Below are 13,940 nucleotides of genomic sequence, written 5' to 3'. Positions count from 1 at the left end.
CTTCTTTCTTTAATCTTTTTTTTGTTGTATATAAATGGAATGAATAGCTTTCTGTGGTGTTTTTTTGTTTTACAGATTTGGTAAATCATGTATAAATTCTACTTAATTAACTGTTTTTTTCATTGTTCAAATAGTTTTGTCAACATGTTAAATAGTTTAAAGTGAAATTTGTTGCCTTAAGCAAGCGGCGGACAACCGTTTTTTCATGGCACACCTTGATGGTGTGCCTCCCCTCACACTCTAGTGTGCCTCCCCTCACACTCTAGTGTGCCTCCTCTCATAATCTGGTGTACCTCCCTCACACTCTAGTGTGCCTCCCCTCACACTCTAGTGTGCCTCCCCTCACACTCTAGTGTGCCTCCCCTCACACTCTAGTGTGCCTCCCCTCACACTCTAGTGTGCCTCCCCTCACACTCTAGTGTGCCTCCCCTCACACAGGTTGCTCACCACTGCTTTAACCTATTGTCCACTACATCACAAACCTGCTGTCATGACACTTACACTTAATGACTGCAAAATTGCTTACTTTGTTACATAAACAGATCATTTACATTCAGCAAGTTGAAAAATTAATTTTTAATTGAGTAGGCTTATTAATTGTTGAAAACTTGTCGTGAATATTTTTAGATTTTTGCAAAAACAACGCTGTGGTAAGCGAAATTAAATAGCAATTAATAAGCTTTAAAGGTTGAATTGATCAAATGTTTATGGACATAATCAGACATGAGCATTAAATTATTCAAAAAATTATTGAGCAAATTAAAAGTTGTTGACGAATTTCTTGGACATGTTTTCATTGACTTTGCTTTTTTGGAATTGATACGTGAGAGTTTTAGGGCAGTGATGGGCAACATGTGTGTCGCGACACATCTTGGTGGTATGCCTCGACTGAAACCGCACACAGCATTAAGTTCATGTCATTTCCATGTTGCCCACCACTGGTTTAAAACAGTGCTACTCAAACTGTGCTTCTCGACACACTAGTGCAGTGACGAGCAACACATGTTTCGTGGCACACTAATGTGTCGCGACACACAGATTGTCCACCACTGATTTAGATCAATGCTACTCATACTGTACTTCGCGACACATTAGTGCGTCGATGGGTGACATGTGTGACGTGGCACACTAGTGGCGCCGTTTAATTTTTTTGAAAATTTCAAGAACCGTTTAACGTGTATGGTTTTGGTTGAGGCAATCCACAAAGGTGTGCCGTAAAAAGTAAAAGGTTGTCCACCACTGCACTACTGTGTCATTAAGTATATAACAGGAAAGTATGACAACACTGGATTTCTACTTGATAAATATGTCATACTCTCGAAAGTTTGGCAATTTCTGGCTCAATCCTTACCAAATCATGCAGATACCTAACCATAAACAAGGAAGGTCACCCTGAAATTTAGACGTCAACAGCACAAATTCATGATGATTGAAATGCTTTCAACATGTATGTAAAAAGTCAATTAAGATATATGAAATGCTTTCAATCTAGATATGTTAATTAAATTAAGCCTTTTAATGGACCGATTTTCTATTCAAACATCATGTGCACAGCTGAGAAATCGACCAGAAAATAAGCAGTAAGCAGTGAAATTGGAATTGATAAAGCAAACATTTGCATGAATTTTGTTCTCATTTTGTTGAATTTTGGCAATTTGCTTACAGAGTTGCTGGCTGTACAGATCAGAGTTGCAAAACAGGCACCTATGACAAGCAAAAACCGTACAAATTCTCGGTAATTTGTAAGGTTTTTCTTACAAAACCCAGAGTGTGGCTTTCTCAAAAACGACAGTTAATATTGTCAAAAAAATATTTTTTTCGTTAATATAAGTTGAGTTCGAAATGTTCGAATTTTTCGACAGTCTAATGTCGAAAAACTCGAATTTGAGACGGCCACACTCTGACAAAACCATATAAATTATCAAGAATTTGTACGGTTTTTGCCTGTTACAGGTGCCTGTTTTGCAACTCTGGTACAGATCCATGACATCCCATCGATGTCACTTGAAGTTGTTGGATCCACCAGACAATTCCCAATCCCAATTGCAACTTCATCCCTATCAACAGCTCCTTTCCAACGAATTTTCAGTCCACCGACATGATCACTCCACGTCTCCAACTAACATATCCAGCAACAATCACACCACATCCGCGATATACGCACATTTCCTAATGTTTATAATGAAAGAATTAAAAATCACATCAATTCCAAAAAAATATATACACGACGTAAATGAAGTCAAAATATTTTTTCAACTTCTTCTTCTTCATCCACTGTTCGTTTTTCGTCTGAATGACTGACTGGCTGATAAAGCACATGGTCAAATTAATTTCACAGCAAATAAGAAGAGAGGAAAGATCGTGCGATTAAAAAATTCGTCGCAAAAAAGTCTGTTTTGTTGGATTTCTTTCAAAAAAATTAATGGATGATGTTTTTGTCAAGTTTTTTGTTGTTTTGCCTGAATGACTAAGTGTCGTTGCGTATTACGACAGTTCTGCATTTTTGAATTATTATATTATTATTTTTTCTAATGTCAAGTTATATGAATTATTTTCCTCATTCTTTAATTACTATTGTTCACAAATGATTAATTATTTACAATTACACAATGTTATAATGTATTTACAATCGAATTATATTGTACAAATTGTGCGATGATATCTAACGGACTTTACGAATTCAAATATTCGCATCTCTTTTCGAATCTTACGTTGAGACCCCTTTTTACGAAGATCTTTCCCTTTGAAACCGAACGTGAAAGAGTAAAGTCGCGTGTTCGCACAATTTTTCAAAAAATCTCCTATTTTTTCCAATTTTAATAGTTTTGAGTGTTAATTAGTGCACAATAAATAGTGAAATTAAATGAAAATTATAATTTAACTTTACTCGTGTTCACATCTTTTTTGAAAAATTGATAACTTTTGAAAAATTCAATCTTGTTGAAAAAATTTGCAAAAGTGAAGAAAATTTGAGGTTCAATTATTACAATTAAAAAATTATAAGTGAATATAACTTGCAAACTCACGAAAAGTGAAATTAAAGTGTGCTTATAGTGTTAAAGAAGTGATAAGTAATCGAGTTTCATTAAAATCGCCAAATTTCGCGCGTAAAAGTCTCGTGGAAAAATATTCGCCAAAAATATTTGTCACCGCGTGAGAAGATCAAAATCTGCTGGATTATTATCATCATCAGAGCCGTTTGAGAAGCTTAGTCGCAGTCAAATCGACCAGAACACCTCTGTAGTGAGTACACATAAATTTATAACCTTATTTTGTCTTTTTTTCTTCCCATTAAAAAATTCAAATAATTTGTTGAAAAAACAAATTCAACAAAACAAGAGCCTACAGAGGCACGAAATTCTGGTCATCAAGCTATACAAGAAGCACAAACCATCATAGTCGCCGTCAAGTGGCGACTTACCGCTATTCAAAAGGCACTTTCAATTTTTTCATCACTTTCAATTTTTCACATTCAACATCATAGTCGCCGTCAAGTGGCGACTTACCGCCGTGCAAAAGGCACAAACATATTAGTTTGAAGCTGGGAAATTCGTCGAATAAGGGACGCATCATTTCGTCAGTCACTTGCAAAAAAGTGCATCCAGTTAGTCACTTCCAGTTATAAGTGCAATCGTGAGTCACAACAATTGTGCAAATTTACAAGTCGTCATCAATCATCGAATTTCTCCACGTTATCAACCTGCTATCAGTGCAATAATTCGGCAGCTTCTGAAGGAAGTGTATCATCACATTAAAGGGGAAACGTCAAGTCGTCGAACAACAAGACGCACATTTTATCAGAAACGTCAAGTCGTCGAACAACAAGACGCACATTTTATCAGTCACATCAAGTCGTCGAACAAAAAGACGCACATTTTATCAGTCACATCAAGTCGTCGAACAAAAAGACGCACATTTTTTTTTTTGTCATTCACATCAAGTCGTCGAACAACAAGACGCATATTTTTTTGTCATTCATATCAAGTCGTCGGACAACAAGACGCATATTTTTGTCATTCACAAATTGTTGCACAAACAAGTAGCAATTCTCATAGGGATACGTTGCAAGAAACGCATTCCATACTTCAAGTAAAGTGATCAAGTCACTTTAATATCAGTCCATCTACAACAACGAATCAGAATGAACGTCGAGGATTTAGGCAGTCTCGCACAATGGTTTTTAAACGACCACAACGCAAAAGCCGAATATAGAGCGAAGAACCCGACGAGCAAGATCGTCAACAATTATATATTCGCTATTGATTTAGTGAAGGACCATGTACGATGTGGATTAAACAATGCATGCAAATGGTTTGAAGCTCAAGAGGAAGAACAACAACATGAAGATCTACAAAAATTGGTTTTATGTATCACGTGTGATAGGATTTATCACTTACGCTGTGCTGGATGTAATGTTACATCTTTAACTGAAGTTCAACTACCATGGATGTGCCAGTATTGTTTAACCAATCCAATGAATGCAGCAGCACAAGCAGTAGTCAGCTCAGAATATTACATGATGCCATTTGATGAGAGAATCAAACAATTTATTAAGGAAACAAGTCATATCGTTCATCAGTCAGAGGAATCAAGTTCCGATTATGATGAAATGATAAATGAATCGTTGCACATTAATGCAAATGGATCACTGTCGTCACATAATTTAAGGACGGATTTCAACAAGTTACAGAAGAAATTCAAGTCTATTAGGCAATCCAATAAAGACTTGAAGTCTCTTGTGCTCGCACAGACGGAACAAATTTCTCAAATTATGGGATTTTTGCAATCATCGACAATGAATGGAAGCACTATTGGGGCAAGATCCAATAGTGGCACGTATAATACTGCTGATCATGCAAGAGATCAAGAAGCATCATTTACTAATGCTGTCTTGAATGCAAATAGAGCATCAACGCGATTAGATGATGAAATTCGTCAGTCATCACGTGTCATCAATGAAATGATTGGAGTTCATGGAAAGCATGAAGGTCCTCAGTCCTTACCTAATCAACAAAACAATAGTACATCTGACAGTCACATTGAAACAACATTGAGGCAACTCAATAAGCTGTCAATAAACGAAATAAGGCGCAACTTGCCCAAACTTGAAAAGTTTGATGGTAATCCAGAGCGATGGTTATCATTTGAGCGAGCAGTAATGAGGAATTGGGCAGAAGGAGAATATACGGATGATCAAATGAAGTCTCATATAAGACAAGCGTTGACGGGACAAGCCCTAGCACGCATTGATAGTCTATATATGAATATGTCATCACAAAGAATGATGGACTACCTGAAAGATAGTTTCGGGAATTCAAACATCGTCGTCGAGAGTGCTCGAAACAAATTGTTGAGCACCAAGCTATCAAGACCCTTAACTCATGCTTCATGTGTAGAAGTAACAACAAGAATAGCAAACTTTATGGCAGCTTGTAGTTATGCTGGCATAACAATTGCTGATACAAGCATCTCATCCAGGCTACATGGACAACTGGAACCATATCATCAAGAGCTGTATTACAAATTTTATTATGAGAAACATCCTGAAGCCACAACAAGAATGGAGAGATTGGATGTTCAGTTTGAGTTTCTGAATAATATTTCGAAAACTCTTCCACTAGGGAATTTCAAATTTGAAGAGGAGAAGGCAACAAAGAATAAATCGAAAGATTACCAAGTGATGACAGCTTCGGTCATCAACAACTCAGCTAACGTATCAGCATTTACTCCAGATTCTTATAAGTATGAGATACGTGATAATCAAACAGCCAAATACCTTGGTTACGATATGAATAAAGTTAAGCAATTGCCCAAAAAATGTGAGATTTGTAACAAAACAAATCATTTTGCGGTGGAGTGCAAGACTTATCGCGAATTAAGAATGGATGGCAAGTACAACCTTGTGAGGTCCAAAAGATTATGCATGAATTGCATACTTACATCTGGTCACATGGCAAGTGAGTGTGACTTAAAGTCAGGATGTGGATTCAAAGTGGACAAGACCACTAGATGTTCAGCGAAACATCATATTACGCTGCATCGAGGAAACACTTCGACTAATTTCTCGAAGACATTTAGAAAACAGCATCGTAGACAAAATACAAATGCAAATGCAGCAAGAGCAAAGGAGAAAATCGAAGAGCATCAGCAATCACAACAAGCAACAATATCAAATCAACCAGAAGCATCAGGTGTGAATAATCATATTGCTGCTGTCGTTCATCATGGACTTCCAAATCAATTACATGTAGTGCAAGGCTATCCATGTCATCCACCAAAGGATTTGAATCAAGTCAAACCGTATGCAACATTTACAATCAGTAGGCAACTTTGTGCCGTAAATGAAAGTTCAGAACGTACCATTAAATTGTTCAAGACAATTTTCTATGGACATAATTGTAATGCAATTGGTTACGCTATAGGTGATTCAGCAGCAGAAATCACATTAATTAAAAGAGATTTGGTGGATGAATTGGGAATAACTGGCGAGAATTGCATCATAGAACTGCAATGGACAGACTCATCAAAGAAGTTAGTCGATGCAATAAAAATTAAACTGAAGATTTCTGGAGTAGGAAATGGCAGTGAAATAATTGAGTTAAACAACTGCTATGCTGTCAATGATTTATCGCTTCCACCACGGACACTGAATGTTGAGGCATTGAAGAAACAATTCCCATATTTGAGGAAAGTACCGTTTGCTTCATATGAAAACGCAGTGGCTTCTATACTCATAGGTTCTACACATGCTTACCTATTTGAAGCTATTGAACCAGTCATTCAAGATGGACAGAATAAACCGGTGGCTTTGAAGAGTAAGCTTGGATACACGATTTATGGAGGTGCATTAGAGTGCGTGCATCATGCATTTACAGTCAACATGCATCAAGGAGGTCCAGTAGATATACAAGACGCGAATGAAGAATTGAATAGGATTTATACTTATTCATGTGCAATTGAAAGCTTAGGAATAAAGCCAATGCATAATCATCTGAAGAAAGATGAACAATTAGCGATCGAGAAATTAGAGAAAGGAATGAAAATCCTGCCGAGTGGCTCAGTCGAAGTTCCGCTAGTATGGGCATCGGACAATCCTGTGCTACCAGACAACTATCCAATGGTCTACAAGAGACAAATAGCTCAAGAAAACAAATTGAGAAAGAATCCTGAATTGCTGGAAGCATTCAACAACAATTTCATTGAGTTAATTAATGAAAATTATGTCCGACCGGCAAGAGAGAAGGACATAAATGGAAACTGGCCCAACGTAAACTACCTTCCAATGTCGCTGGTAGTTAATCAGAATAAGCATCCTATTAAGACACGTAATGTTTATGATGCTGCAGCTCGCTACCAAGGCACATCATTGAACGAGCAACTTTTAATGGGACCTAATTTGCTGGTGGATATGCTTAAACCCCTGATGAGAATGAGGATGAATAAAATAGCATTCACAGGGGATGTCAAAAGTATGTTTCATCGAATATTTATAAGTGAGCAAGACCAACAATGTCAACGGATTTTATGGAGATACAATTTAGATGACCCTCTGCAAATATACATTATGCAAGTAATGTTATTCGGGCCTAAATGTAGCCCGTTTGTATCACAGTTCGTCAAGAACAAAACAGCTGATAAATGGGAAGCAAGATTCTCAAAAGCTGCAAGAGCATTAAAGGATTTCACATATATGGATGACTTGATAAGCAGCGAGGAAACGGTTGAAGCAGCAGTTGAAGTTGCAACACAATGTATCGAGATCCTGAAGACAATCAACTGGGATTTAGTAGGATTTCAAAGTAACAGTTTAGAAGTCCTACAAGCTCTGAATACAGAAAATGTTAAGCGAGAAAGCATTGAGTTTATGACAGCTGAAGAAGCATCTTATACTACGAAGGTTTTAGGGGTAGCATGGAATCCCAAAACAGATGCTTATGAATTTAATTTAAATAAAAATGCGTTTATAAAACTGGTCACAGAATGTGGACATAAACCAACAAAACGTGACCAATGCTCTACTATAGCAAGAATTTTTGATATCCTGGGACTGATAAGTCACTGCATTATAAGAGGCAGAATTTTACTGCAGCGGTCCTGGAGGAAAAAGTTAGGATGGGATGAAGAGATTGACGATGATGAGCACAAGGCTTGGTTAAATTGGCTGAACGATTTGGAAAAGGTATCGTTATTGAAAATACCACGTTTAAGATTTCCGTCCTACAATATGACACAAGCTGCAACACTGGAACTGCATACATTTTGTGATGCCGGCAAGGAGGCAATTGCAGCTGTTTCATACTTAGTTGGAACATTCAATGGATATAGGCAAGTTAGTTTTGTCATGTCAAAAGCGAAAGTAGCACCAATAAAGATAAAAACTAAAACAGAGATCAGTGAAATGCCTAGACTAGAAATGTTGTCAGCATTATTAGCAGCCAGACTTTCGGATACAATAAGAAAACATCATGATGATTTTAATTTAGAGCGGTTTCAATGGTCAGACAGTCAAATAGTCTTGAATTGGCTGAAAAATGACAACATCAATTTGCCGAGATTTGCTGTATCACCCGTGGAGGAAATTTTGGAACTGACAGAGCAGAGTCAGTGGAACTATGTTGACAGCAAGAATAATGCTGCAGATTTGGCAACGAAGTTTCAAAAGTTAAACTTTGCAGACATTAATACTGTATGGTATCAAGGACCATCATTTTTAAGGGCACCAAGAGATTATTGGCCGAAACAAAAGGTTTCAGGAGGTCCAAAAGCAGTTATTGGAAATGTTCAGGCTATAAATGTCACACCAACCATCAAATTGCCACCAATAGATTGCCAACTAGCAAACGATTTCATTATCGACTTGTTGAGACCAACAATTTTGAGTCGTTGGTCAAAATTAGTAAGAGCGATAGGAAGAGCTCTTAAATTATATTATGAAGCAATAATTCCATTACTTAAGTCAAAGCAATGGAACAATCATGAGGCAAGAGAATCGATAAGGACCAGCAAGAATTTCAACACACTTACAAAGGAAGAAATTCTCCGTGCAGAATTATTTATAATCCGGCGCATACAGAGAGAAGTCTATACTCATGAATATGAGAAATTGAGGAAAGGGAAGCGCATTAGTAATCCAGAATTACTCCAATTAAATGTATTTATGGACACAAATGAAGTAATACGCATAAATTCAAGGGTGAAACCAGAGGATGATTCTTATGCACAAACTTTAGCTCCCCTCGTGCCGAGGAAAAGTGAATTAAGTTTCACTTTGTTATTCGATTATCATTACAAATTTAGACATGTTATGTTAGAGGCGCAAGTTGCTGAATTCCGTGGAAAGTATTGGATGCCGCAATTGAGATCAGCCCTGAAGGAAGTCAAGTCACTTTGCAACTATTGTGGCTTTCGTCGCGCTAATCCAGTCGAGTATAAAATGGCACCGTTACCCAATGTGAGGGTAGACGCGAAATTGAAGCCCTTTGAAGTAACTGGTCTCGATTGTGCGGGTCCCTGCACAATATATGCTAAGAATGGGCATCAGAAAAAAGTGTGGATTCTCATCTTCACTTGCACCATGTCGAGATTTATTCAGTTACATGTACTGGATAGTTTGACTTCATTAGAAGTCTTTCAAGCAATTATGGTTTTGTGGACAAGCCACGGCCCGATAAGAGAATTTATCTCTGACAATGGTACCAACTTTGTTGGTACCGCCAACATTATCCGACATGATAGTAAAGCTATAATTGATTTTCTCAAAGAAGCAAAGAAGGATTTAGAAGCCAAGTTGGCACAAGAGACTTATGCTTCCTGGACATTCATCCCAGTGCAGTCGCCCTGGTTTGGCGCATTCTACGAGAGGTTAATTCAAACCGTTAAACGATCTATTCAGGAAGCCATAGAAGGAAAGAAAATAACCAGGATAGAGTTCAACATCGCACTGCAGGAAACAGCACACCGGGTCAATTGTAGACCTCTCACCCATAACCCAATTAGTTCTGAGGATGAGGAAGTACTAACACCTCATCATTTGGCAAAATATCGCAGTGGATGGCCGTTATTGCCGTCTATTCATGGATTGAGTGAAATTCCGGATCCACTTAGCGACAAAGACCAATATAGGCGTGGAAGAATTCTAGCAGATGAAATGGCAAGAAAGTTTGTCAGCCAATATCTTCCGGTTCTAACCAAAAGAACTAAGTGGTTCAAAGATAGTGCTCCCATAAAAACTGGCGACTTGGTGCTGCTGATAGATCCCAATAAAACCAGAAAAGCTTGGGAACGTGCAAGAGTGCTTAAAATCTATAGCGGAAAAGATAAAATAGGCCGAGTTGTAGATTTGCTCATGCCTAATGGGGCAACAAGAAAAAATCGCAGCGTAAAGCGCTTAGCGAAGATTGAAATAAAATCAATGTGACTAGTGGCAACAAACTTGTCACTAAAATTAACTGTTGAACTAATAATTGAATTATTCGATTTTAAAATCTCGTACAAGACGAGAAATATATTAACATTTTATTTGCTTATTATCATTACAGTCTTTATCATGAATGAAATAGATGAGCCCCGTATTTTTGCCAACCCGTACTACATACTACGTATTGATGAGATTCCAAGCAGAATCAAATTTTACAATCTGCTGACTAAATTAGGGGAATATTCCAGACATATTATTGGCATTGCTCGCACAGCTGATTACAGAGCAAAGCGCTTAGGAAGAACCATTTATGTCTTCTGTACGTCATTAATCGATGCGAGATTTATGGAACAAACTTATATCGAATTGGTGGGCGATGGACGTGATTTTCAAGCACCGACGATTGTTGATTCAATTCTTGGCAGAGCCAAATTGACATCAGGCACTGAAAGCGAGCGATATGGTCAACTTCCAATTTCAGTTCATGTCAAAGGCCTAGCTAAGCAAAAGGATAGCTTTGGAACTACCGAATACCTAAAGAGGATCGTGACCTCATTTGAAGACTCAGCAGTAATAACGGGTATACGTCTTAATTATGACGCAGTCAAACGTCAAACACGAACCGATGGATTCGTTACGTATTTATATCAACGAGAGGCACGTGAGATTGGAGGTGAAATTGAGCCAGTGCCACATTTAGTATTTAATCGACAAGTCACAGCTGTACTCAGTGACAACGTTCCAATGTTGGTTCGAGTTCCTGACGCTCACATTTTCGAACGCGGTATGTGTGAATGGTCAGAAGATGCTGATCGTCTAAACCAACTTACTATTATTCGTCATGTTCCAGTAGTCAAATTAGCTTCGGTAGCATTAGTCAAGGAACAAAATGCTGCTACATTAGACTTAGTGCCACAACAAGTCTTACAACAGTCAATCACAATTCCTTCAATGAAAGTAAAGGAGCAAGTTCCTGCAACATTGAAGTCGGTCATTGTGAAACCAACTGCACATCAAGTTGATGAGACACAAAAGTCTCAACCATCCACAAGTGCGGCAAGTGCACGTGTAATTAGCAACAAGAACAAGCGGACAAAGCGTAAAGACATGGATAAGTTATCGGTCACAACAATCAAGAGCAAGAGGAGTGTCACTTCCGAAAAGGAAATTCTTGTATACGACTCATCCGAAGAAGAAGTTCGCATAGTGAAGCCTGTTGATCGCAGAGTTACTAATTGGACGACAAAGGTAGCCCCAAAAAGGGTACCAGATTTAGTCGCACACTTGTCGTCATCAGATGAACAATGCAGTCTAGTCATCAATGAGGATGTCCAGCTGGACGATGAGGAATTGACAACTACCGCTACAGAGAAATAACTTTGGCGGGGGTCGAGGATGTCGTTGCGTATTACGACAGTTCTGCATTTTTGAATTATTATATTATTATTTTTTCTAATGTCAAGTTATATGAATTATTTTCCTCATTCTTTAATTACTATTGTTCACAAATGATTAATTATTTACAATTACACAATGTTATAATGTATTTACAATCGAATTATATTGTACAAATTGTGCGATGATATCTAACGGACTTTACGAATTCAAATATTCGCATCTCTTTTCGAATCTTACGTTGAGACCCCTTTTTACGAAGATCTTTCCCTTTGAAACCGAACGTGAAAGAGTAAAGTCGCGTGTTCGCACAATTTTTCAAAAAATTTCCAATTTTAATAGTTTTGAGTGTTAATTAGTGCACAATAAATAGTGAAATTAAATGAAAATTATAAACTAACTTTACTCGTGTTCACAACTAAGTGACTGAAAGGGTGATTGATATTGAACTTTGTAGTTTCTTGGCATTAATGAAGAGTAAATATTCAGATTTGGAACCAATGTTGTCATTTGACATTTGATTTGTAGATCCAGATGGCAGATCCAGTAGTTGCAGGGGTACTTTCCCGAATTACCGGTCCCGGAGGATATTCGGACGGGAGTTTTCATGTCCCGACATCAAGAAAGCATAGTTGATATCACTCTAAAGTGGAAGTGCCTCCATTAAAGCAAAAGACAAGCTGAGTCCGGACTTCAATAGAGGCCCCTGTTTGGACTTTTGGAATCAGAACTCCCAAAGTCCTGCCAACTCTGGTGAGATCAATCTAAGCTCACCTTGGTCGTGAGTCTCGACCGAAACCGCACACGCCAGATGCCATTTTCAAAAATTTTGTACTTTACGCTGGCTGCCCAAAACCGAACTAAAAGTTATACCAGAGTGTAGCTGTCTCTAATTTCGATCTCAACTTATTTTAGTCTCAAATTCTAGTTTTTCGACATTAGACTGTCGAAAAATTCGAACATTTCGAACTCAACTTATTTTAAAATACAAATTTCCGTTGCGAAGAAAAATAAAAGTAACGGTCAAAAAAAATTTAAATATTAACGACAAAAAATATTTTTTTGAAAAAAATTAACGGTCGTTTTTGAGAAAGCCACACTCTGAGTTATACCAATTCCAGCTAACACAATTCAAACAGCCAACAAGACATACATACCTATTTTTCTCTGAGATTAAAGTTTGTTGACTCAAATTCATAATTTTTTAAAAGTATTTCTAAATCTCAATGTGTTCTTGACCTAACCAAATAATCCTGATAACAGAACTGATTACACTTTTGGTGTCGGAGTAGAGAGAGGAATCTGGGGTGTCGAGGGTATATGTAGGCTAATCTGTCAATGCAAGAGAAAGGAGTCGGTGGGTGAATGGATATGCAATGAATGTCATGAATTCTCTCTTTTCTGAGGACATGGGTTCGAATCTCATCAGAAACTGATCTCTCAATCATTCCTGAACAGTCCACAAGTCAGATAATCGATCCCAAATTTGGCAACAGGCTAGCGTGACTCTGGCATGATACCAGATTGAAACCGAATCCGACACCAAGTCAGAGTCATACCTTTTGGAACCGAATTTTTGAATTATCCAAAAGGACGTAGAGAATTTGTATGGTTTTATTAAGAATTTGTACGGGCTTTGCCTGTCACTTGCTTACTTACTTCCCTGGCCGTACAGATCAAGTGTGATCCATGGCCTCCCTTAGTCGGTTCCCCAAGCTGGCTCTTTCGCTGGCTACCGCTTACCAGTTATCAATTCCAAGTGTGACACTATCTCTATCGACGGCTTTGCTTGTCACACGCACCTGTTTTGCAACTCTGGTCCAAAGAGTTCATGGAAGGAAGCTTGTTGACAGAGACAGTTGACAGTTGGAAAGAAGCAAGTGGAAGCTACATAGGGGGACAGGTTCATGTGCCATCTGAGAGTAATCATGGATCACAATTGATCTGTACAATCAGCAAAGTAAGTAAGTAGGTAATCAAATTGTGCTATTCGAGATTACATAGTGTGTCACATACTTCCAACCAGAGTTGCAAAACAGGCACCTGTAACAGACAAAAACCGTACAAATTCTTGATAATTTATATGGTTTTGTAAGAAAAACCTTACAAATTACCGAGAATTTGTACG

The 13,940-nt window shown here is 37.9% G+C and overlaps 2 protein-coding genes across 2 annotated transcripts; both read left to right on the top strand.

The window, feature by feature from the left end:
* Positions 1–2,962: 2,962 nt before the first annotated feature.
* On the top strand, positions 2,963–12,201 carry LOC139099035 (uncharacterized). Its single transcript, XM_070651429.1, has 2 exons — positions 2,963–3,243; positions 10,539–12,201. The coding sequence occupies exon 2, from the start codon at positions 10,547–10,549 to the stop codon at positions 11,792–11,794; it is 1,248 nt and encodes a 415-aa protein (XP_070507530.1). The 5' UTR covers positions 2,963–3,243; positions 10,539–10,546; the 3' UTR covers positions 11,795–12,201.
* On the top strand, positions 4,142–10,417 carry LOC139099070 (uncharacterized). The gene has a single exon (XM_070651468.1). The coding sequence runs from the start codon at positions 4,142–4,144 to the stop codon at positions 10,415–10,417; it is 6,276 nt and encodes a 2,091-aa protein (XP_070507569.1).
* Positions 12,202–13,940: the final 1,739 nt, after the last annotated feature.

This window comes from Chironomus tepperi, unplaced genomic scaffold, assembly GCF_022539635.2.
Source record: "Chironomus tepperi strain 1889 unplaced genomic scaffold, CSIRO-AGI_Ctep_v1 contig_461, whole genome shotgun sequence".
Lineage (NCBI taxonomy): Eukaryota > Metazoa > Arthropoda > Insecta > Diptera > Chironomidae > Chironomus > Chironomus tepperi.
Note: the sequence above shows the minus strand (reverse complement) of the source record. Positions and strands in the feature narration are given on the sequence as shown.

Bases quoted from the DNA above. Each gene is read 5' to 3' on its own strand.
- LOC139099070 (XM_070651468.1), top strand. From the start codon at position 4,142: ATGAACGTCGAGGATTTAGGCAGTCTCGCACAATGGTTTTTAAACGAC.
- LOC139099035 (XM_070651429.1), top strand. From the start codon at position 10,547: ATGAATGAAATAGATGAGCCCCGTATTTTTGCCAACCCGTACTACATA.